At 54.3% G+C, this 23,834-nt stretch overlaps 1 protein-coding gene and 1 long non-coding RNA gene across 10 annotated transcripts; both read left to right on the forward strand.

The window, feature by feature from the left end:
• Positions 1-5: 5 nt before the first annotated feature.
• LOC309793880 (transmembrane protein 106A-like) lies at positions 6-7,139 on the forward strand. Of its 9 annotated transcripts, none has more exons than XM_082604675.1 (8): positions 6-94; positions 1,089-1,537; positions 1,904-2,138; positions 3,319-3,472; positions 3,986-4,126; positions 4,778-4,831; positions 5,419-5,579; positions 5,802-7,139. In XM_082604675.1, exons 2-8 carry the CDS (start codon positions 1,330-1,332, stop codon positions 5,869-5,871), a joined length of 1,023 nt encoding a protein of 340 aa, XP_082460801.1. In that variant the 5' UTR covers positions 6-94; positions 1,089-1,329; the 3' UTR covers positions 5,872-7,139. The 9 variants fall into 9 exon arrangements, with proteins under 9 accessions (XP_082460801.1, XP_082460802.1, XP_082460800.1 ...); XM_082604676.1 differs by having other exon boundaries at positions 7-508; positions 1,311-1,537; XM_082604674.1 differs by having other exon boundaries at positions 9-508.
• Positions 7,140-7,537: 398 nt separating this feature from the next.
• On the forward strand, positions 7,538-9,862 carry LOC309793463. Its single transcript, XR_014291912.1, has 3 exons — positions 7,538-7,806; positions 8,378-8,521; positions 9,169-9,862. It is a non-coding gene; the product is annotated as an uncharacterized lncRNA (long non-coding RNA).
• The last annotated feature ends 13,972 nt before the right edge of the window (positions 9,863-23,834 follow it).

Consider the following 23,834-nt stretch of genomic DNA (forward strand, 5'->3'; position numbering starts at 1 on the left):
CCCAAGGCTTTGAGCCGAAGCTTGGGGCGAAACCCCGGCTCCCACGCTTTCGGTTCTGCTTGGCAGGCGTTTCTGTCGCTGCGGTCGCCCGGGGGTAAGGCGATTCGGGACCCTCCTTCCCTTCTTCCCCTTTGGCATGCAAGGGCCCAGGCCCCTTCTGTGCCTCCTCCTGGCCCAACACGCAGGTTCCAGGCTCTACTCAGGGCCTCCCGGGGTGTCTGGTGGGACTGAAAATCCTCCTTCAGTGAAATCCTAGCCTCTCGGTCCGCTCCGACCCCGCAGCCCGTGGCCGAGCCCCAGAGTAGGGCGTGAAGCCTCTGGGGAGGCCAGGGTCGCTGCTCCCCACCTCCTCCAACGCGGTGCAGTCGGTCCCCGGGACTCTACGGGAAGGGGACTGGTGGCCCCTGCAGCCACCCTGCCTTACAGGCCCTCCTCCCCGAAGAGGTACTCCAGAGATCTCTAGCCCTCTTGCAGCTGAGAGGAGCCCAGGATCTCAGACCTGAACCAGGTGAGGCTTCCTTTATTTTAAGCCCCGAAGGTCTGAGTTCGGCTCACCTTGCCCACTCATTTGCCACCGGTCTCTTGGGCAGGATCTGGAGTTAGCTGTGACTCGTCCTGGTGAGGGACTGAGCCTGAAATTGCTACCACCCTCCCCCAGACGCGCTCTCCCACCCCAACTCAGAAAGCAGGCGGAAGAGGTTTGTGCTCCCCTCCACAATCATTTTAGGGTTTTTAGCCACACCTGTGGCCAGCCTAGCCTCCTTTTTCTTTTCTTGTCCCGAAGAACCCCTGCCTTCCTATTACACCAGCACCTGTCCAGGCTCGGGAATGGAAACTCTCCTCCCACACCCAGGCTGGAGACCTCGGGCATTTCTTGCCCGGGTGCTCTAGAGACACGTTCAGAGTCATCTTGTCGCAGAGGATGAAGGGGCTCTCCTGGCTGCTGCCCCCAAGACCTATCTAACTTCCTTCCCTTGCAGTGAATGACAGCTCAGCAGCTTTTCCAGAACAAAATTAAGCGCTCTGCCTTTCACTTATGAAAGTCCCTTAAAGTGAAATAACTTCTGCTTTGCTTTTCCCTCTTGTAGGCCGACTGAGCTCTCCTACAATAAAAAAGAAAAGAAAAGAGTTGAAATGCATGGAGATTCCTGATCCAAGAGTCGTGTGTGACTGCTCGCATTTCCACAGCCTCACTTCCTTAGGCTTGAGCTTGCTGAAATTGTGGCGGGGCTCCTTGCCAATCTCCAGAGCCTAAAGCCAGAGGGACCCCCGGCGTCAGTGCTCACTGAACGTTGTTCTTCTCTCATCAGTGAACAACACCCCTGAGCAATGGGCGAGACATTCTCCCAGCTGGGCTCCCGGGAGGATGAGAACACGTCGGTCCTGCCGTCCGCCCCAGCCTTTGGCAGCGAGGCTGCCAGCTGCTCCGGCATCACCAGCAGCAAGGCGTTTTGTTCCTGGGCGCCTTGTGACAGGGCTGCCGGTGTCAGCTTCGTGACGTGCCCCACCTGCCAGGGCAGTGGGGAGATCCCTCGAGGTGAGTGGCCCCAGGCTCTGGAAGTCGCCTGGGATCCGGGAACAGCTCTCCGCAGCCAGCTGGCCAGTGCCAGGCCCCTCTGAGTCTCCTTGGATGGGGTTGGGTCTCCCAGCTCCTAGTCCCCGAGTTTCAAGGCCAGCCAGGGAGACGCTAACCCTCCCCCGGGCTCGCTGCAGAGACCCCCTCCTGCCCTGGTTGTACCGCCCAAACCCAGGGGATTCCCAGCCTCTCTGCTCTCTTAGCAGCACTGCCTTAGGATTCAGGAAGTTACAGTGACGTCTCCAAAGAAATCGGGCTTCCCTGATTGGTGGTGACGTGCAGGAATTCCTCACACCTGTTAATGAAAATCTCGCACCTCCGTTCTAGAGATGGCCAAGCTGAGCTGCCAACAGCCCGGTATCCCCAGTCCTGCTCTGAGGCAGAGGTGGCATGCTTCTGACAGTGCTCTGTGGGATGGAGGGCTGCTTCTGGCAGGCTGGCACAGGAAACGTTTGTCATGGACACTTCCTGGCCCTCCCTCTCACCCTCTTTCTACAGAAGTAGAGAAGCAGCTGGTGGCCCTCATCCCCTATGGGGACCAGAGGCTGAAGCCCAGGCACACGTAAGCCCCTCTTCCTATCCCAGCTCTGTAGGCATTGCCCCTGCGGGCTCTTCCTCTTTGTCTCCCCCAATCCCCCTTCCCCCCCACCCCAGTTTTTCTCCATTGGTCCTCCCCCAGAAAGCCTGAGCCTCGCTGGCCTCAGACGTATTAGCTCCCTGTCTCCAAGGATTGTCCTAGTGTAAGAAGCTCGGGGCACAGCAGATGCCACCTGAGGCCTCTTGGTGTCCTGAGCATCACTGCTTCCAAGAAGCGTGGCTCCCTTTTGAGGACAGAGAGGACCTCTTGACTCTGCAAGGCCTTCCAGGAGGGAGGGAGTGGCTGTGGTTGCAGCTGGTTTGGGGAAGTGATTTCTCCTGAGAACTTCCTTTGCTACGGCAGCTCAGACCTGCTTGTTCTTTTCCCCGTAGAGACGGGAAACCAGCTGCTCTGTGTTCTGGGACACTTGAGAACCTCAGAGGAGGCAGCCCTGAGTGTCACTGGGGGGCCCACGACCCTGTTTGTCATCTGGGTCCTTTGACATAGATCCCTGCAACCTCCTCCCCGGGTCCTCAGCTTCCGTGGGGGAGCCACCACCCAGCCTGCCCCCACCAGTGCACCAGGAGCCAAATCTGACAGGGCCCCTTAGGAAATGCTAACGAGGTGCTCTCTCTTTAATGCATATCTCGATTTTGAATTAGATGGACAGATGATGTCTTGTTCTTAATATGAATATTAAAGTTCAGAACTGTCAGAATTCACGTGGGCTTACTTCTTCCAGTGAGAATAGCTAGCGTTGGTTGAGCCTTTGGCTATGTGCCCGGGCCAGGGATTGGTGCCTTGTCATGCATTAGCCCCTAACAGATTGTATGAGGTGGGTACAATTATCCCCATTTTATAGACAAGGAAACTGAGGCTTAGGGCGGTTAAGCGGGTTGTTCAGAGTTGCTGGGCCAGTGGGTACACAGAGCTGGGAATGGAAGCCGGGCTGCCAGCCTCTCAATCCGGTGCTCCTACCCACTTTGGGCCACATCTGGGCCTAGGTCGTACCTCCGCATCTGGGGAGCTAAGTGTACAGTTGTGGGGGGGCGGCTCGGAGGAGAGCCTTATATATAGAGAGAAGAGTGTCTGAACGCCCCCGGCCCAGGCCGCCTTGGTGTCCAGACTTCTCCACTCCTCTGCCCCGGGTCCTGTTTTCCCACAGGAAGCTCTCCGTGTTCCTGGCAGTGTTCATCTGCCTGGTGACCTCCTCCCTCATCGTCTTTTTCCTGTTTCCCCGGACTATCGCCGTGCAGCCTGTAGGCCTCAACTCCTCCACGGTGACTGTTGGCGAGGCCGCTATCCACCTCAATATAACGGTGGGTGGGTGCCTGTGCCTCTGGTCTCCGACCCCACCTTCCTGGCAACACTCCTCTGTAGCCCTTGTCCAGTGTCCTCACCCTGGGCATCGGTAGCCAGGGATCTTATGGCACCCAGAGGATGTCAGAGGGCTGGGGAGAAGCAGGAGCAACCATGAGCCCCCTAACAGACTGTGCTGGATTGGACCTGTGAGGGGTTAGAACTGACGCCAGAGCCATAAGTCACCGGGTGCAGTCGGGGTGGTGTGCCTGAGACTCCCTGGGTGGGCAGGACTGAACAGAGAGAGCCTTGCAGGGTGAGACCGGATTTTGAGCCAGCTTAACGTCTTAGTTAAAGGTGACCCCTGGCCATTAAGAGCCCCTCCGATGGGCTCCTGGCACCGGGGCCTCGGCCGCTGCGGCCCACATTGGGGGTGGGGCTCGGTCAGGCTGCGGGGTTTTGAAACCGTTGGACTTCTTCTTGCCAGGGATGGTGCTACCCGAACCCCTTCCTTTCCCTGTCCTCCTCCCCAGAATATCGTGAGCATCTCCAATAACAACTACTACCCCATCGCTGTGACCCAGCTGACCATTGAGGTGCTGCACCTGTCCCTCGTGGTGGGGCAGGTCTCCGACAGCCTCCTCCTCCACATCGGCCCTTTGGCCAGTGAGCAGGTGACTCCCTCTTGCTGGCCAGACCTGCCCACGGGTGTGTGGACGCGGGTGGCTGGAGTTGGGGCTGACTCTATACCCGTTTGGTTGACAGATGTTCTATACAGTAGCCAACAGGATATGGGATGAAAACACATAGTGAGTAGCCCTTGATCCCTTCTCCCTTAGCCTCTTTCCTGGTTGGAAACCCAGTTTGAATTCCCACCAGATGTTCTGATTGCTCAGCAAACCCTGCAGTCAGCGTGTGGCCTGCACTCTTGTGGCCAAGACTGCAATGTACAGGCATTCAGGGTCCCCAGCCTCTGCCTGTTTGGACCTGGACTGGAATGAAAACCAGGCTAGAATCTGGTTCCTACTTACAATATATGACCTTGGGCTCTTCAGCCTGACTCACCGTTTTCTACTGAGGAAGAGGCCAGCCCGTGCCTGGGCCAAACCAGTGGGGGTTGGAGGAGTGATACTGCAGCAGGGGCGACATGCTCACCTTGGGCAGAGGGAGGGGGAAGGGGTGGAGGTGGCACGTGGGGCCCCTGATGGAAAGGAGGCGAGGGGGGCTGGGCCGGCAGGTCTCCTCCGAGCTGTCTGACGGGCCGCTCAGTGTGTGAAACGTGGGCCCGGGTTCTCTCTCTCTCTCTCTCTCTCTATCTCCCTCAGCAAGATCTGTACCTGGCTGAAAATCAAAGTCCACCACGTGCTTCTGCACATCCAGTAAGTAGGGCTTGGAGCCCTGGTACCCTCTCCCACTTCTGCCCCCCACCCCGCTGTGGGAGGAGAGTCATCGCAGCGAATCCGTGAGTCTGTGTCGGCTCTTGTCAGTAGCAGGTCCAGCCCCTTCCCTAAGGCCCACCTTGCTTATGAGCCACTGACAGTGACAGCCACAGATCTGCCCGGAACCCTGGGAGGGGGGCAGCTGTGCCAGGTGCCTCGGCAGAGTGGGGAGCAGAAGGAAGGGCCGGGTTTGGTCTGAGGAAGCCAGCCCTCCCCAGAGAGCAGAGCAGGGCCAGGGCTTTCCTCTTCTTCCCAGACCCCTGTGGTGTGGAGGAGTAAAGACGGTGAAGCGCAGACCTGGGGGCGGGAGCTCTCCAGCCGCCGTCTTACTCCTTTCCTCTGCCGCCACCAGGTCTCTCCCCTCACCTCCCTACTTCCTTCCCTCACTCCTACCCCAACTGCAGATCCTTAGATCGGTGGAAGTGGAAGCTGGGAGGGGTCAAGGCTCAAGTTCTGTAATCTTCAGAATAAAACGGGTGTGTTTTTTGGGGGGGAAAAAAAAGAATAAAGCCCTGTTTCCTCTCCAGGGGCACCCTGACCTGTTCCTACCTGAGCCATTCAGAGCAGCTGGTCTTCCAGAGCTACGAATACGTGGACTGCCGGGGAAACGCATCCAAGCCCCACTTGGTGGTCCCTCGCCCGCCGTGACCTGTCTGCTGTCGTCGAGCTCCGGGCACCTGCCGGCCTGGTCTGTATCTCCCACCACTCCATGGCACCCAATAGGACGAGAGTGACTTTGCCAGAGGAAAAGCCCTGCTTTATCATACCCTCCCCCTGTTCACCCCCAGCAGAGGAAGCTTTCTGTGGACGTTAACTTCATACACGCACGTGCACGTGAGCGCGCGCGCGCGCGCACACACACACACACACACACACACACACACCCTCACCCCCTCTCTGATTTCCACAGGAACGGAAGCTTGGTTCTTCTAGAGGCCAGCACCACATATTCCCCTTGGTCTGTCTTGAGGAAAGTCTGACCTGACATTTCCTCAGAGCCGCCTCAGCGGCATGGAGTGGCACCCACACTGTCTGTGCTGAGCAGCTTGGTTGCCCAGCTCGTCCAGGGAAGACCTTGGTCCTGCCTGAATGTGGAGAAAGCTTTCATTTTGTCTGGCTTTTAATACATGGATCCTTTCCAAGTTCTCCACCTGGTAATGAGAAAGTGACTTGGGGGACAGCCAGTGTTGTCCCCAGGGCCTTTTAGGGAACCGCAGGTGCTCTCCTATGCCGCCCTGCCTTGGTCGTGTGACAGGGTGATGGTGATGGCCTGCTTCTCGCCTGGTAACTTGCGCCCCCACCCCACCCATCTGACAGCAAGATTGGCCAAGGCCCTTTGGCTCTGCGGCCTTCCTGGTTAAAGACTGTCTGGGTCCCCAGGAAGTCGGAGCTGTTCTGCAGCCCAAGCTTCTCTCCCGAAAACAGTTTTATCGTTCTCTTTGGAGCAGGAACCAAAGTAGGAGGGGAGGGGAGGGAGGCACCGGGCACCCCCTGGGCCTGCACAGGAAAAGCAGAGACAAAGCCAGGGTCATTTTAAAAGGTTTTTATTGAAGGAGGCCACACGCCTGAGCCCACGTGAGGGGACACAGGCAGGTCAAACGGTGGGTGCAGCTGCTCTCCCGCTGAAAACCTGCAGAGGTGAGGCCGAACCGCTGGGTTCCGCTGCACCCCAGCCTAGTCCCAGGGCGCCCTCTGCTCCCAGAGGCCTCTCCTCTCCTTTGGGCACTGACGGTATGGAGCCACCTATCAGTGGGGACCGGTCTAGGCCGTCCCCTCTTTGCTGTCACTCAGATGACGAGAAGCCCCCGGCAGCCCCCAGGTTCTTGAGCCGAGCGGGAATTGCGTTTGCTCACCAAGGGCGGTTACGGGGTTTCCATCACTCAGGCGGGCAGAGAGGTGAGCCTGAGTGGCAGGGAAAGCCGAGTTTGCAGCAGGAAGGGCAGAGAAGGGGACATGGGGCCAGAACCTGGTGGGGAGCCGGCGGGGGGGATGAGGGGAAGGAAGGAGTTCGTGCTGTCCACGCGCTTGCACGCCTGGGTGACTGGCGTCGAGGTGGTGCTGGTGAGAGCACGGAAGTCCACGAGGGCCAGGCTGGAGCTCACGCTGGGTGGAGTTCGCCAAATGTAATGGATTTATATTGGGGTCAATCGGCTGTGCTTAACAATGTCTAAGAAAGGAAAATAAAAGGCTCCTGTGCGTGGGAAGGGAGCTGGTGGACGCTCCCCATCTCACAGCCTGTTTCTTCATATCCAAGTGGGCATCAAGGTCCCTTCCCCAGTCCCTGAGCCCCTCGGGCGCACGCCCGGCCTCTCTGCCTTCTGGGAGACCGCTCCCGGGGGCTCGCTCGCTCCCTTCCCCTCGTCACGTATCTCTGAGTCCCTCCGACTTTGATGCTCCTGTTCTGTGCGCCCCGGCTCCTCCGCTTCCCGCAACCGCTCCTCTCAGGAAACACTGCACTGAGAGGCTCCTTCAGTCTCACCCAGAGGCGACGCTGCAATGAAAGGCCCCAGGCATCCCCCTCACCAGTCAAGAGTGGAAGAGGGAGCAGGGCTGGGGGACCCCAGGTGTCAGTTTCAGGAAGTGGTGAGGGGGATGCCTGGGGCCTCTAGAGCCTCTGGGTTGTCTCTGCGACGTGGAAAGGCTGAGACCCGGGGAGGAAGAGGCCTGTGGATTTGGTGGGGGGGGCAAGTCCCCCTCTTCCCCAGGTCAGGTGTCCTGTGCCTGAGGCTACAGTCCTCCTTTCCTCTGAGTTCTTTCTCTCCATCCCTTCCAACCGTCCTCCGTTCACCAGCGGCGTGCCCACAGTGGACCAGGCATGACACCGGACTCGGGGGAGGCCCCTGCGTGCCACTCCTTCCTGATGCTGCCCCAGGTCCCGGGTCTGCTCTGGTGTGATGCGACCCACGCTTCCCCAGGTGCATCTCAATAACCATCGGCCGGGAGGAAGGGCTGGTGTCTCCGGTGAGAGTCGTAAACCTGAGCCCCCAGCAGGCCTATCACTGCTAAATAAGGGCCGGTGGTGGAGCGGTAGACCTGGGGGCCCGAGGCCAGGTTCCCCCATTGGCTGTGCCTGGAGAAGCGTGGAATTGCCCTCCACTTTCTTCTCGCACCCTCTCCATCCTCTTTGTGGGTCTTCCTGCCCCCTCCCCCCTCATCTCGGTCTCACGGGAGCCCAGCCAGCCTCTTGAATCTTTTTTTTTTTTTTTTTTTTTAAAGAAGATGGTGGGGGTAGGAGTTTATCAATTAATGTATTTATTTTGGCTGTGTCGGGTCTTTGTTTCTGTGCGAGGGCTTCCCCTAGTTGTGGCAAGCGGGGGCCACTCTTCATCGCGGTGCGAGGGCCTCTCACTATCGCGGCCTCTCTTGTTGCGGAGCACAGGCTCCATACGCGCAGGCTCAGGAGTTGTGGCTCACGGGCTTAGTTGCTCCGCGGCATGTGGGATCCTCCCGGACCAGGGCTCGAACCCTTGTCCCCTGCACTGGTAGGCAGATTCTCAACCACTGTGCCACCAGGGAAGCCCCAGCCTCTTGATTCTTTCCGGGAAGAAATCACACGTTATTCCCAGCCAGCCTCCCCTGCCAGAGTGGATCCGGAGGGCTTGGCTTTTGACGTGGAGATGCTGCTGGGAGGTAAGAAGATGGGGCTGCTCATCTGATGTTTGCTGATGGCCAGTGGGGTCTTGGGGGTCTGTCTCTGCATCACCACTGCTGGCTGTAATTCGCTGACTGAGAAGAGGGAGAGACAGGAGGCAAAACAGGTTAGTTAGCAGCTCCTGGGCCTGCTGGTTTCAGAACATTGTCTTAAGCCCTCTGAAGCCAGAGTAATCAAAGTGAAATGTAGCAGCCCGGTCCTCATCTTAAAGGGCCGGGATCAGGTTCTCCCATCCCTTGCGCCTGAGTCAGGGGGAAAAAAAGCTTCTTTCCAAAGCTTATCCTGTTTCATGTAATTCTCAAGACTCAAAAAAGAGTCTTCCTGGGTTTGACGGTCTACAGTGAGCCAGGCTGTAAGCTAAGTGCTTGGATGCTTTGCCTTTTAATTCAGTCCTCATGACACCTCTACTGAGGAGGTGGTATTATCAGTCTCATTTTATGGGTGGGGCAGCTGAGGCTCAGCGATCTGAGTCGTGCTACCTACTGGAGGGTGGTGATCCCGACGGAGAGCACAACCTCTGACCTCACGTCTTGCCGTCCTCCCGCTGCAGCTGGCTCTCCCAATCAGCGTCTCAAACGGCCCCTTGATGTTGCTTCTCTGGCACCTGTCCCGTCTTTCCAACTAGATCGTCAGCTCCTTCACTTACACTGAGTGCTGAGCAACGGGGCCTACAGGGACATGTTTATGGTGGCGTGGAATGGAGGAATGGGCCATCCAGAAGTGACTGAATAACTTCAGTCCCCTCTCCGGATTCCTGCCAAGGAAGCCTTTCTAGACTCCACCTGCACTGACACGCGAGCACACGCAGACACGCAGCCAAACTGTAGCCGCCTTTCACACTCTGAGTCCGTCTCACCGTGAATCGTGGGTACTTGGTGTGTGTCTCTGGGCTAGATTTCCTGAAACCTGATGATGAAACGAAGCACACGTTACTCATCTGGCAGTTCCTGAGAATGGCACGTGCCACAGCCAGACTCTTTTACCACGTGTCTGGGGGGCAGGCCAAGGCCCCTAGCTGGGGCAAGGCAAGGTCCCAGCCCCCACTGAGCATTCTCCACTAGGAAGCCGACCGGTGCTTCCCCGTTCCAGACCCCTCCCAGGGTTCAGGATATCCGTTGCTAAGCCTACACCTCCTATCCCACCCTCTGGCCGCCCCGACCCCGTCTGTCACTCTCACTCTGGAGAAGGGACCGACAAATTCTGAGCCACCCTCTGCTGCGGAAGTCAGCGGGTTTCTCTGCAGCTCTCGCTTGGTGCAAATCCACTCAGAGAGTGACCCCCCCCCCAAGTAAAGGTGCAGGGTGCCAGGGAGGGTCAAAGGGTGGGGTGACAGATGTGGCTTCTGGACTATAGCCCGGGGCTCTCTCCTCACCCTCTCCCGCTCCCAGGCATCTCACTTACCTGCACCTTGAGGGTTCATCACCCCTCCTTGGAATCTGTCCCTGTGGGCGCCTGGCCTTTGGGAATCCTGGAGAACGTACCGGGAGGTGCGCTGAGTAAGAGGGTCTTGGGCATTTTGTGGCTTTGGCTGAGGCTGCGGCGGCGGCTGCGCGGGTGGTGACTGTGGTGGTTGGGTTTTTGTTTTCAGATTGCCGTTCCTCTTCTTGGAGTTTCTTCAGTGCCTGTCAAGAAGCCCCCCGCAAGTGGCATCCTCCTCCCTCCCCACCCAGTCACCCCCCTGCCAGAGACACTGAGGGGAGCAAGGCAAGGGAATCCAGAGGTGGAGGTGGCTGGAGGGTGTCTGTTCCCTGGAGTTGGAGGCTGAGGCTGGAGCCTGAGCTCTCTCCCCTCACCCACCCACACCCAAGGACTGTTTCTGTAGCAACAGTGCCCCCCGGCACAGCCCCTGCCCAGGAAACAGCGGCCTCTGGCCACCTACCTCCTAGCTTGGGAGCTACGCGCGCACTGAAAACCGTTTGCAGTGCCAGAGGGTAAAGAATAATCTCTTGCAAATGCTTTGAAACAGCACTGTCCGATGGAAATATAATGAGGGCCGTATATAATTTAAAAAGCTCTGTTAGCCACATAACAGAGTAAGAAGAAATAGGTGAAACTGACTGTAATAATATATGTTACTCCACCCAATACAGCCAAAACGTAAACCCAATTGGAAAATATTAATGAGATAGTTTATAGTCTTTGTTTTTGTATTAAGTCTTCAAAACCCGGAGGGCATTTTATACTCAACAGCACATCTTAATTTAGACACTACATTTTGATTTAAAATATTTGATCTATATTTAGAGTTCAGATAATTTACAGTCGAAGAAGTAGGTTCACATATGTACGTTGTTCCAGACATACTTAAAAATGTTCCAGTATGTAAAATGAAATGAAAATTTGTCTTAAAGAGTATATTTAAATACATTAAATGTATGTAACATTTAAAATTCAGTTCCTCGGTCTCACTAGCCACGTCTCAAGGGCTATAGCACCCAGGCTGGTGGCCACCCTAGTGGACAGCACAGCTTTAAAACCTCCCGAGCCTGACCCTTCAATATCCCACGTGAGGCCTCAGCCTAGTACAACAGCAAAGCTGAGTCACCCCAGTACACACACACACACACACACACACACACACACACACACACACACACACACAGAGTCCCTCCAAGACATCAGAGGACCTTGCTTTCCTCCAGCCCAAGCAAAACAACATTCACCAGGTAATGGACAGCTTCCTTGGGGTCCGTCGTCTTCCCTCCCCATCCCCTCCGTGTCCCCGGAAGGACCCTGGTGAACGGGGCCCCTCTCACGCACCTGCTCTTGCTGCTGCTGCTGGGTCGTCAGCCACCTCCTGCGGTCCAAAGCCATCTGCCGGCGACGGGCCTCCCAGTGGTACGCGCTGCCCATGATGGTGGCGGTGACAGAAGGCCCCAGGCAGGGGCTGGGGGCAGACAGAGCTCAGGAGGCTGCCACTGCCCCCACCACTTCCGTCTCCTCCCACCTCACCCCCCTGGCCTGTGACCAGAACCACCTCACAATGCGGCCGCTACCGGGGCAACTGGGCAGCACCCCCCCCCACCGCCTGTCTTGTGAAGGAGGGGGGTGTTCTTCCCAAGCCTCCTAGAGAGCATCTGTACCTTTCTCTCCAGGGCCCTGGGCAGGTAGAAGACACCTTTCCACCTTAACCTTGCGTTTCAGTGGACCCCGGGGACAATCCCCGAGTGGCCTGGCTTTCCTCTCTGGTTTCTTTCTCCTACCCTTCCCAGGATTCCAGCCTCCTCATCTGGGTCTCTGCGGACCCCTCCCTTCCCTCCTCCCTCGGTCCTCCGTCTCCCCCGCTGTGCTGACTCAAGAACATACAGGGACTTCCCTGGCGGTCCAGTGGTTGGGACTCCGCGCTTCCACTGCAGGGGGCTCAGGTTCCATCCCGGGTTGGGGAACTAAGAGCCCGCGTGCCGCGTGGTGCAGCCACAGAAGGAAAAAAGAAAAAGAAAATCCGAGACCCAGCCAGCTCTCACTGGGGTCTGAGCTCTGTGAAGGCAAAGTGGCTTATTAGAAAGTACCCTGGGGCTTCCCTGATGGTGCAGTGGTTGGGAGTCCGCCTGCCGATGCGGGGGACAGGGGTTCGTGCCCCGGTCCGGGAGGATCCCACGTGCCGCGGAGCGGCTGGGCCCGTGAGCCATGGCCGCTGAGCCTGCGCGTCCGGAGCCTGTGCTCCGCAACTGGAGAGGCCGCAGCGGTGAGAGGCCTGCGTACCGCAGAAAGGAAAAATAAATGATAATAAGAAAGTACCCTGGTTCTGGGGATTTAATATGCTGGGCTCAAGCCTACCCTCTCTCTCTTCCTCTGACCCTGGACTCAGCTGACCTCTCTGGGCCTCAGTTTCCTTGCCTGGAAAACCAGAAGGGTAGCACTTGTTACCTTCCTCACGGGGATCATACAGGACCACGTGGGTCCATGCATGAGGGGTATGTGAAATGAAATATAAAGTTGCTCAGCTACAGGTTGGTATTATTTATTATCCTACCTGATTTGCATCCTGTTGGGGAGGAAAAATTCGTCCTCTAGCCTTCTAGGTTATTTGGCTGGTCTAATGACCAAATTGACATCGGACAGACTAATAGGAGAAAAACAAGTATAATTATATATGTTCAGGGATCCCATAAGGATATGAGACCCAAGGGCAGCCGAGGCTTGCATGCCGTCCTGAGCTAAAGGAATGCGATAAGGGCCTAGGGCTTCAAAGCAGAGAAGGGTGAGTCACCGGACCAAAAGAAGGGTAACGGGATGTTTGCCCTGCTGTGCAGATGGGTCTCTCAGATAAAAGTTGTCTCTGATAGTAACTCTCTCTGAGCCAGGCCCCCTATCTAAATTCTTTTAGGCAGTTGAGGGGGAGGTAAAAAGCTCACCCCGTGTCTCTGGGGCCTCCGTGGCTTTCGACCCGAATAACCCCACCCCAGGCCAGAGTGGCACATTCTGGGGAGACTCATTTTGAACTCCTTGGGTCTCCGGGAGATGGAGTGGCCAGGGGAGGGTGTCATTTCATGAAGCCCAAGGGCAGGCTTCTGGGGGCAGGGACTGGGTAGACGGTGGGTCTTTCCCCAAAGAGATAAATTTTTCTAGAAACAGCAGAGGCTGGGTCCAACTGGAAGCAAGAGAAGGGTACAGGTGAAGAAGGGGCTTCCACCCAGCCTCAGCCTCAGGCACTGTTGATGGGGGAGGGAGGGTGCGGGGTGCGGCCCTTGACCCTGAAAACAGGTTCAAACAGAGAGTCTGAACCTCAAACAGAGAGTCTGTCTGTGGATTCAGGCAGCCAGTCGAGTGGAGTCATCTAGCGCTCTGGAGTCAAACAGACGCAGGTTCAGTCCTGCCCGTGTCACCGACCGCCTGGGGGAACTTGGGCAGGTCACTCAGCGTCTCTGGGCCTTTCCTCTGAAGGTTGTCGGAAGACACTATAGGATGCTTGGGAAGTGCCCGCCGTCACGGTGGGCATCTGGCTGTGGCCAGCTGCTAGGGGTGCCCCAGCTCTGCTGAGGGTCCAGTGGGACGTGAGCCTTGCTAGAAAACTTTCTCCCTTTTTCAAAGACGGTGCTACTCCCTTCTCGTCCTAGCGCCCAGGGATGTCATTTGCGACGACAGATACACAAGGGTCTCCGGATACAAAAAATGAAATGGAGGCTTGGCACTGGACATTTATTTTCGCAGCACATTTATCTTCCTATAAACGAGTTCTGCAACTATGTAGGTGGAAAGTGCCTATTTTACGAGAAAGGGAAAGAGAAAGGCACTTGACTGTCTCAGTCATTAAATGGGCAAAAGAGGAAGTGGGTTCCTGTTGGTATCTCTTCCTCCCTCGATTTGCCTCTTACTGTCCTCCTACCTTAGGAAGGACAGGGCTCAGATGTGGAGACGCTCAGGGTGGGGGCGGTGGGCTGGGCTGAACCTGGGGAACTGTTTCCAACCCTCTGAGCCAGTGGTCCTGCGAGAGGAGGGATTTTCAGGGCAGATCTGCCAAGACCGCGCCCTCCCCACTCTCCTCTCCGTTTCTGAGCCCCTCTCATGCCTTCCCTGTGCACGCTGCCTCTCGCACGCCCGCCTCTGACCTCAGAACTCCCTCTGGCTCTAGATTCTACTCCGTAGCCCACTCCACCCCTGTCAATATGGATTTTAGCTCATATCGGCCCTCAGGGAACTTCCCGTGCTGTGAACTGATTGTAGCCACTTGCATGCCGGAGTCCAGCTCCAGCGAGTCCAGGGATACCCGAGGGATGGATAGCGTCGGCGAAGGAAATAATTCTATTACACTTCTTAAAGTATCAGCATTGCATGTTTCTCTTTCTCATGTCTTTATTCTTCATTCTTCTTGTATTGTTTACAATCACAGGTTTATATATTGTAGTTGATTACATTACCAGGTACGTGGCCAAACAATCTTAGCACAATCAAACCTCAAAATGTTCTATAAAGATTTAAAAAAAAAAAAATCCCCTAGTTTCTAGATGTCCTATTAAAATATTTCCCCAAGTTCCCATTAATCACAGGTTATTTCTTAGTAACCAAGCCAAGCAGTTATATGATTATTTCAATTGTAAAAGTTGGAGCTACTTGTTCCTATTTCTCTTCTTGCATGGGCAACCTTTTACAATGGTTCCATGAAAATATTTACAATATACCCTGCATGCCCTTTCTCGTTGTTTCCTTCAACTGAGACAGTGTTTTCTCCCTATCCTAGCAACCAATTCTGCTCTAGTCATTTGCTTTTCTATAATTAATCTTCCTTTATAATAGAACCATAAATTTCCTATGTCATCAGGAACTCCGGCCCATGGCCATAACTCCACACTAGAGGGTGTTTCTCATAAAAACATCCCCTTAGTTCCAGGCTCTTAATTCTTTACCCATTTCCCCGGGGCTTTAGTGGGTACTTCCCATTCTATGGTAGTTTCAGGAGGGGGGGTCCTAGAGGAATTTTTCTTTCACGTGGAGCAACGTCCCCCCAGAATTGCCCCTGTAGGTAAATTTATTATCATAAAACATAACAACGGAGCTGTAGTCCACCTTCCTGGCACGGCGCTGCCTTGCAGTTTCGCCTTCCGTTGCTCATGACTTTGTCATGGTGCAATGGCTCCAGGATGGCTTCCGACACTTGCACATTGCGTTTCTAATAGAGCTTGTTATCATACAAGACCCAGACTCTTTTGCCGTGGAAAGAACAGGGTATGGTTAGAAGCGTGGGCCAGGTAAACCTTATGAACTACCGGCTGCATTATGTATCAGGCGTGCGAATGTGATCTAGCGGCGGCTCTACCCCTCTGATCAGTTTCCTCCCCTGCAGGGTAGGGGTAATAATAATACCTCCATCCTAGAGGTGTTGTGATGATGGAAGGAAATAATCCGTGTCACACATCGGGTTCCATAAACAGAGGCTTTCATTATTATAGTAGTTCACGGATTTAAGATGCCATCTTTTGGGAGAGGTACCATTATTTTACCTAGCCCTAAGAAAGACAGGACGAAAGAAACAAGGAAAGACGTGCTGCGATGTAAACAGCGACAGTGCTTTCTCCTGGCATCGAATGTGAGACGCATCCTGGTTCCTGAGATGTAAAGATATGAAAAAGATGGGCATCCTGGAATGAACAAAATCAGGCATCACTGTGGAGCGTGACGCCGCCTTCTGTTGGGGGCTGTTGAAAGACCGAAAGGAAAATGTGGGGATTTGCTGGCCTCCGCAATGGCAGGCAGGCAAGTTGTGAAAAGCCCAGTTCTTGGTTGAGTCTAACCAGTTTGATGGATCCAGTCTAGCTGGGCAGGAAACTTGCTCTCCAGCGCACAGACTCTTACGTTGTAGCGCCAGGACCCCGAGCACATTCGGGGTGGGGGCAGGGGGCTGAGGAGCAGACGGTCTGCTGGTCCACGCACACCCCTGAGGACGTTGCTGGGAAAAACAATCTCCCTTTCCGACTGCAAAGTCAGACAGACCGATCCGGTTCTGTTGCTGGTCCTAAGAGTGAAAGCTTTTGTTTTGTGACTGGGAAGCCAAGGAGAAGGCGGGAGAAAGGAGAATTGAGGGCGAGAGGGCGGGGTCAGAGAGGAGGGAGAGGAGGTCAGAGAAAACAAAATGGTATCTCCCTCCCTGTCTCTTCAACTAGGGAAAGCTGACAAGTGATGAAAAGAAACCTGAGGGAGCCGTCCAAGAGGTCAGGGTAAAACTTGAGGTGAAGGCAGGGCTGCTGCAGGGCCAGGAGAAACAGATGCAGTGAGGCCTGGACTTGAAGAGGCTGTCCTCCCCAGCCGGCAGGGCACCCAGCAGACCTCTGATGCCCAGGGATGGAACACTTAGAAGCACCTGGAGTTGGCAGCCTTGGCACGGGCAGACCTTATCTGAGTGTGCAAGGCTTCCCCGGCAGCAAAGAGCAGTGGATGTGGTTGAGTGGCAGCCAGAGGAGAGGAAGGGAAGAACACGGCAGATGCCCCTTGCGGACCACAGGGACGAGGTCATGTTCGACTGTGTGACCCCAGGACCCACACAGTGACAGGCACAGAGTTAGGTGTGATACCAGAGAATCAGTTGAATCAAGACTCTTAAAAACAGGATATCAGAAGATTATTTTTTAAAAAAAGAGAAGTCCAGGGCTTCCCTGGTGGCGCAGTGGTTGGGAGTCCGCCTGCCGATGCAGGGGACACGGGTTCGTGCCCCGGTCCGGGAGGATCCCGCATGCCGCGGAGCGGCTGGGCCCGTGGGCCGTGGCCGCTGAGCCTGCCCGTCCGGAGCCTGTGCTCCGCAGCGGGAGAGGCCGCAGCGGTGAGAGGCCCGCATACCGCAAAAAGAAAAAAAAAGAGAGAAGTCATATATATATATATATATATATATATATATATATATATATATACTTTTTAATATGATAAATTTGGCATCTGAAACTGATGAGAAGATGGACTATTTCATATATGAAATTGGGACAACTGGGTAGCCATCCAGACAAAATAAAGTCAGATCTATACCTGAACTCAAATACTAGGACAAATGTGAAGTAGGTTAGAGATGGAAACGCAAAAAGATCAACAGTTCAAACGGCGGTGGGCAGGGGATAGGAACGTGCAGCTCACAGAAAATGATAATGGATCTCAAGCACGTGAAAAGCTGTACAACCTTGCTCGTAGTGGGAGATAACATTGGATATTATGCAAAAGTTTGATAACATGATGGTTGGGCAAGGCTGTGGGAAACAGTCACTGGTTGTGCCCTTCCAGTCTCTGTCTCTGGCTGATCGTTTCCAAGTCCCTGGCAGCAATGATAACTGGGTCCATAGTGAGATTGTAGGACACTTGGACAAAGGCTCACCAGCCAGCCACGTCCTGGTGTTGCCTGAACTTTTATAGGCTAGGCACTTTGGTCTGTACACATGGACGTGAGCTGGCTGAGGGGCACTGACTCACGTTCACCGAACTCACGAGAAGCTGGCACGCGAATTAGAATGCTAAGTCGTTGGTGTACAAAGGGAGATACTCCTTTGCAATGACAGAACATGCATGTCTGCAATCCAAGGTCCCTCATTCTAAAGATCAAAATACCTAGGAAGCTAAATTGGTGAGCACAAGATGACCTGATAAACACGGAAGCAAGCAGAAATGTAGTGGGACACAGTGAGGGTCGTAATAATTACCACGAGCCGGGAGGTCTGCTCATCTCTTTCTGTGTGGACAAATCGCATTATTTAATATTGACGCATTCGGGTGTTCGACCAAATTCATGTGTTCGTGTGTCTAGTGTTATGTCAGGCAGGCCCTATTCTAAGCACTGAGGAGATCAATGTGGACAAAACGGACAAAGTTCCCTGCTCTGGAGCTTACATGTCGTTAGGCTAGAAGGCAATAAAGAAATAAATGTGTAAGATGTCGGGTGACATGTGCTATGGAGTCAAATAAAACCAGGTGAATGAGGGAAGATTAAGCACAGGACTATATGTTAATATTCTCATTTTTCTAGACGAAGAGGGTAAGCTACAGAGAAGTGAGTTGCCTGCGATATTTTCCCTTATGTTTGGTACTTACAGGGGTACCATATTCCAGGCGTGTCTCGTAATTCTTAAGATTATGTCTAATAATTTCTCATTTCCTTATCTCCAATTTACAGATCATGTGGCTCCATCGAAGACAGACGGTTGAGCGGGGAGGCCAAGTCACGCACCAGGTCACACGATTATTAACAGGTAGAGAGGGATTAGAGACTAGGTGTTCCAAGTCTCTGCTCTTAACCGCTGCACCAGACAGCTTGTTCCTGTGTCTCTTCAGACAGGCCTGTGTGTCAGGCTCAGCAACACTTCCTCTCATGGTGGGCGGGACACGCAAGAACAACTTCTCTGTCTTTTGGTGCCCTTTTCTAGGTCCCGCGCTCTTCGTAGATGGATCCGACCTCTTCCGCTAACTAGCTGTGTGGTCTTGGGCAAAGTTGCTCGCCGTCTCTGTGTCAACCGCTCCATCTGTAGGTAGACTTTGCAAGTCTGATAGAAGGAGAGCGCTTAGCGCAAAGCCCGGCCCAAACAATAAATGTTTCCTATTGTGTTGTTACAGGCAGCACAGTTGCTCAGTTGTTTCAGTGTCACAGCCATGACGCCTTCACTGGAACCTCGTTGGACACTAGGGCCCACGTTCTAGACTACCAAACCAAGGTCGCCTCATTAGCTCCCTTTATACTCCCTCGACCCCACACGGTAGGCACTGAGGTTCCCACTTCTCAGCTGGGGAATTAAGGCTCTGGAGGTGAAGGAGTTTGCCCTGGTGGCCTGCAGCCGGGGCAGGGCGGGGGTCCTGACAACCAGGGCAGCAGTGCTCGCCGGGCGCGATCTCGGGTCCCAAGTTCTCTCCGCAGCCCCTGCCAGGCGACACCGGACAGGCACTCCTGGACTCCCAGCCTTCGACCGGGTCTTCGGCCTGGACAGAGTCAGCCCGTGGGACCCTATGGTCTTCACAGTGAAGACCAGATGACGTTTTTCGTACTCGGACCAGTCTGCTGCAAATCAGTTCCACAGCCGCCCTCCTCTATTCTCCCAGCCCCAATTCCCCTGAATTCTGTCTTTACGCGAGAGCCGGTGCCAAAGAAGGGGTCCGCCCCAGCCCAGCCTCCGCTCAGGCGCGCGGAGGCGGTTCCGAGGACTGGGCGGATCAACCCGCGCGGCTACACCTACCCGCGCGGAAAGGGCGGGGCATGCAAATTGAAAATGGCGCTCCCGCCCGAGGACGACGAAGCTACCGCAGGTACAGGATTCCTCTTGTACAATGTAGAGAATAAAAAATCTTCACGAGAGTGTGGTGTGGTGCCACCCACAGTACTGTCACCGAAGCAAAGGAAGTGAGGCCTCGAGTGAGCCGTGACAGGGGTCACACTGAGTCTAATATGGATGAGAGGAGGACGGTGAGAGCGATGGGAAGGCGCTAGGTATCGCTTCTCGGCCTTTTGGCTAAGATCAAGTGTAGTATCTGTTCTTATCAGTTTAATATCTGATACGTCCTCTACCCGAGGACAATATATTAAATGGATTTTTGGAGCTGGGAGTCGGAATAGGAGCTTGCTCCGTCCGCTCCACGCATCGACCTGGTATTGCAGTATTTCCAGGACTGGTGCACCCCTCCTGGGGAAATAATTAGAGTTTAAAAAGTAAGAACCATGTGTGTGTGCGTGAGAGTGAGTAAGAGTGTGTGTGTGTGTTTTTAGGTTGTACGGTTGTGGGTTTTTGTGTTTGTAGAGTGAAGTGTCTTCTCTCTGGTAGAAGTTTTTTGTGTCTGCTTTTTGCCTTGTAGACTCAAGTGCAGGTTATGCGTGATTGCGTTGTTTTCAGAAAGAAGCGTGACTAGTAAGAGAAAAGAGAAGGTTCACTTTCTCTGGCAACTGGTTCACGATTTTCTATTGGGCAGCGGGGGAAGAGTTTGTTTTCCCGTTGAGGGAAAACGCCAACGCGCGGAAGGAAGCTGTCTGACTTTTTACGTCTTGTGAGGCGGGGGGGTGGTTTGGCTCTTCTTTCGGTCATCACCGGGGAGAAAGAAAAAAGAGTGGTCTCCGGACGGGGTTAAATACCTCCTTCCTAGTGTTTACCATGAGGATTAAGTAAGACGAAATGTGTGAGCTACTCAGCCAGGGGACGGGCATACACTAAGTCGGCTGTCCCTCGTAGCCGTTAGTTTGGCCCGGGAGGCCAGTTTACTCTTCCTCAGAAAGCGTACAGAGTAATACATTCACACTGAACACCGAAACTGCGATTTTTTTCCCTGTGTGTGTGACATGAGAAATCAGTGCTTCTCAATTTTTAATGTGCACAGGGATCGATCCCCTGCGGACCTTACAAGAACGCAGAGCCTGGTTCAGTGCGGGGGTCACGGACTGAGTTGTGCCCCCAAAGTTCGTATCTTGTAGCCCTATTGGGAGGGGAGGCCTCTGGGGCCGATGAGGTTAAGAAAAAAGGTGATGAGGGTTGGGGTCTTCGTGTTGGAATCAGCTCCCCAATGAGGGGAGGCACCGGAGAGCTTGTTCTTTTCCTCTCTCTCTAACCACATGAGGAGAGGGAGGGAAGTCCACCCTCTGCAAGCCAAGAGAGGCATCTCCCCAGAACCCTGCCAGGTTGGCACCCTGATCGGGGCCTTCCAGCCTCCAGAACTGTGAGAAAATACATTTCGGTTCTTTAAGCCACTGGCCTGTGGCACTTTTATTTTGGCAGCCCCGGCAGCCCTAAGACCGGAGGTCTGACTTGGTGCCTGCATCCTGCGTTTCTCACCAGCTCCTGGGCGATGCGGCTGCTGCTGCTCACAGACCGCACTTTGAGCGGCAAAGGCCTAGAACAGATTACTAGAAAGTGACCCTAAAGGCTGTATATTTTCCCTGACGATGAGTATTTTCAGTGTTCTCCCGTACATCCACAACCGGGATCTGTTATGATAACCGCACACCCCTCACCGCTCTGGCCTGTCAGAGGCCCTCAGCAAATCGTTGCCACAGAGAAGAATGGATGAGCCCAGGGTTGTGCCTGACAGTTGGCTGCCGGGCCTCGGGGGAAGACCTCTGCCCTTGGACGACCTTTGGAAGCCTCGTGGGTGGGTCCGGCAGCCTGTCTCTCCTCCGAGAGTTGGGGGTGATAACACTTCCTCAGGGTCCTGTAAAGGTAAAATGAGATTGTGACCAGGAATGTGCCATAAGCAGTGCCTGGCTCACACTGGAACTCCTTGATGCAACGCTCATGTTGGCCTCCTGACCTGGAAGCTGACCAGACTGTCCCGGTCAGGGCAACCAGCGGGCCCGGGCGGGAGGATAAGCATGGGTGGGGTGGGGTGGGGTGGGGTGGGGTGGGGTGGGGTGGGGTGGGCGCGGAGAGATGAGGGAATTTATTTAGAGCCCCTTTTCATTTTCTGGGACATGGAAAATACTTCCGTGCCTGGCCTTCACCCATTTTTTCCCTGTTGAATGGTTGTTCTTTTATAATAACTTCTAGGAGCTCGTTATGTGTTAGAAAGAGTAGTTTTTCTGTGATTGGGGTTGCAAATATTTATTCTTCCTTGTTTTGTCATTAATCACCTGTAAGTGGTGTGACACCCCTGGGCAGGTGCTGGGAGTAGACAGAGGCAGGCCAGAAGGCGCTCCTGCCCTCAGGGCGCCTCCAACCCAGGATGGGGACTAAGACACCTGCCCAGATGGCCAGAACACCAAGCAGGACAAGGAGGAGGCCAGTGAGAGATGAACAGCTGGTTGGGGTGTTCGGACCACAGCCACCCTTTCTCAGGGAAGCCAAGTGAGTTGAGCAGAAGGTGGTCTGATGCACACAGATCTGGACAGGGCTCCTGGGATGGGGGGGCCTGAAGAGCCTTGTCAAGCACATCACACATTGTCTCATTTGACCTTCATCCATTCGTGCAACAAATATTCACCGAGTGCCAAGTACGTACGGAGCACTACCACAGGTGCTGAGGAAAGAGCAGCAAACAAAACCTTTACCATCGAGGTGAAAAGCAGTACAGCACTCATATCTGTACCTGCGTGAGTAGACCTACACACCTCTGTGTCTGTGTGTCCGTATCTATGTGTATGTATATCTATGCCACGTGACAATCATAGGTGTCAATGATGACTTGGCAGCCGGCAGGGAAATAAGACCAGGTGAAGTGGGATGTGAAACAGGAACGCTCAGGGTGGGTAGGTGGAGATAGTTGACAACACTGTAAAATGGAATTGTTTCTATTTTACAGGCAAGAAGTGACTTTCCCTAGAGTGTACGTATCAAGACAGTCCCATGTGCTTGCATTTCCACGCGTAGCTTCACAAGTCCACTAATCAGAGAAGCATTATCATTATCCCCAGTTAAAAAAATCATGATCCCCAATTTTAAAAAAACCGAGGCCCCAGTGTTGAGTGAGATGCTTGAATGCAAACCCTGACTTTGTTTCACATTAGCTGTGTGACCTTAGGCGAGTTGCTTGGCCTCTCAGCAGCACTTCAGTGTTTAGCAGCGCCGCGTGGCTCGTGGGATCCCAGTTCCCCGACCAGGGATGGAACCCGGGCCCCGCTCCCACCCCCCGCAGTGAAAGCGCCGAGTCCTAACCACTGGGCCGCCAGGGAATTCCCTCACACACTTCAAATATTCTTAACTTTAAATATTCTTAGTCACGTTAAAAAATAAAGAGAAACGAGTGAAATTCAGTTTAATATTCTCTTTAACTCAAGATACCTTGGGAATTCCCTGGCGGTCCAGTGGTTAGGAGTCGGGGTCGGGGGTGGGGTGGGGGGGCCGGGTTTGATTCCTGGTCGGGGTTACCGGGAGCTGCGGCGCGGCCACAAAAGTAGAACAAAAAACAAAAACAGATATCTGAAATATCACTTCAACACGTAATTAATACGGAAATCACGGAGATATCTGACAGTTTTTAATACTAAGCCTTTGCAATCCCGTGTGTATTTCACACTTAACAGCACATATGGATTAGGAGGAGCCACCTTCCTAGCGCTCCCTAGCTGCGAGTGGGTGGCTAGTGGCTGTGACAGCTCAGGTCAACAGAATGGGGATGAGAGTGGAGGGAAACGAGTGAGGCGCTTGCCTTGGCCAAAAAATTTCAGGGAGCACCAAAAACCCAGTAATCAAAATAAATCTCGCGATTATCTTAGAATCCAGGTAAGATGCGTTATACCAAAATATTACTTACCTTGATTGCTGAAGTGGCACTCCCTTAAATGTTTCGCCCGCCCGCCCCGAAGGCTAGTTTCCCACTGGCCTCACCTAGTCCTGGCCCCGGATAGTACTACTAATACCCACCCCGTGGAGTTATGGGGAGAATCGAATGGGTTAATACACACGGAGCGCTCGGCAGAGGGGCGGCCACTGGGAAGGGCTCAGGCAGCACCCGCCATCAGGCTTTCCCTGCGGCGGGGTGAAACGAGCCACTGGGTTTCAGTCGTACATCAGTGATACCTTCTAGCTCTTCTGAGATCCAGTGGAAGAAACAGAAACTCCCCAACTAAAGTGAAGCTCTGTTAGGAAGGGGGATGGAAAAGGTTTACGCTGCCTGGGCAGCCTGCAAGCCTTTCCCACAGAGAAGCGTTGCCGCTGCGAAGCTTTATCCCCGCTTTGCCAGAGGCCTTAATTTATTTATGGGCCTTGATGCCCAGAGCGTCCCTGGCAGTCACTCTCCTCTCTGGTGTCCTGCCACCCCAGGCCAGATCTTCCCCCTCTTCACCCCTGGATCGGGCCAGGACCCTCCTAAGTGCTTCTCCGATTCAGTCTGTTTTGCACACCTTTTGTTCACTCAACAAACGTTTACTGTGCACCTCCTACAGGCCGGGCACTGGGCTAGTGCTGGGATACAGAG

This window comes from Mesoplodon mirus, assembly GCF_964341445.2.
Source record: "Mesoplodon mirus genome assembly, chromosome: 18".
In the NCBI taxonomy this organism is placed as follows: Eukaryota; Metazoa; Chordata; class Mammalia; order Artiodactyla; family Ziphiidae; genus Mesoplodon; species Mesoplodon mirus.

Coding starts and splice junctions, on each gene's coding strand:
- LOC309793880 (XM_082604675.1), top strand. CDS start 1,330: ATGGGCGAGACATTCTCCCAGCTGGGCTCCCGGGAGGATGAGAACACG. Junction 4,832..5,418: donor CACGTGCTTCTGCACATCCA/GTAAGTAGGGCT, acceptor TTTCCTCTCCAG/GGGCACCCTGACCTGTTCCT. Junction 5,580..5,801: donor TCCGGGCACCTGCCGGCCTG/GTCTGTATCTCC, acceptor TGATTTCCACAG/GAACGGAAGCTTGGTTCTTC.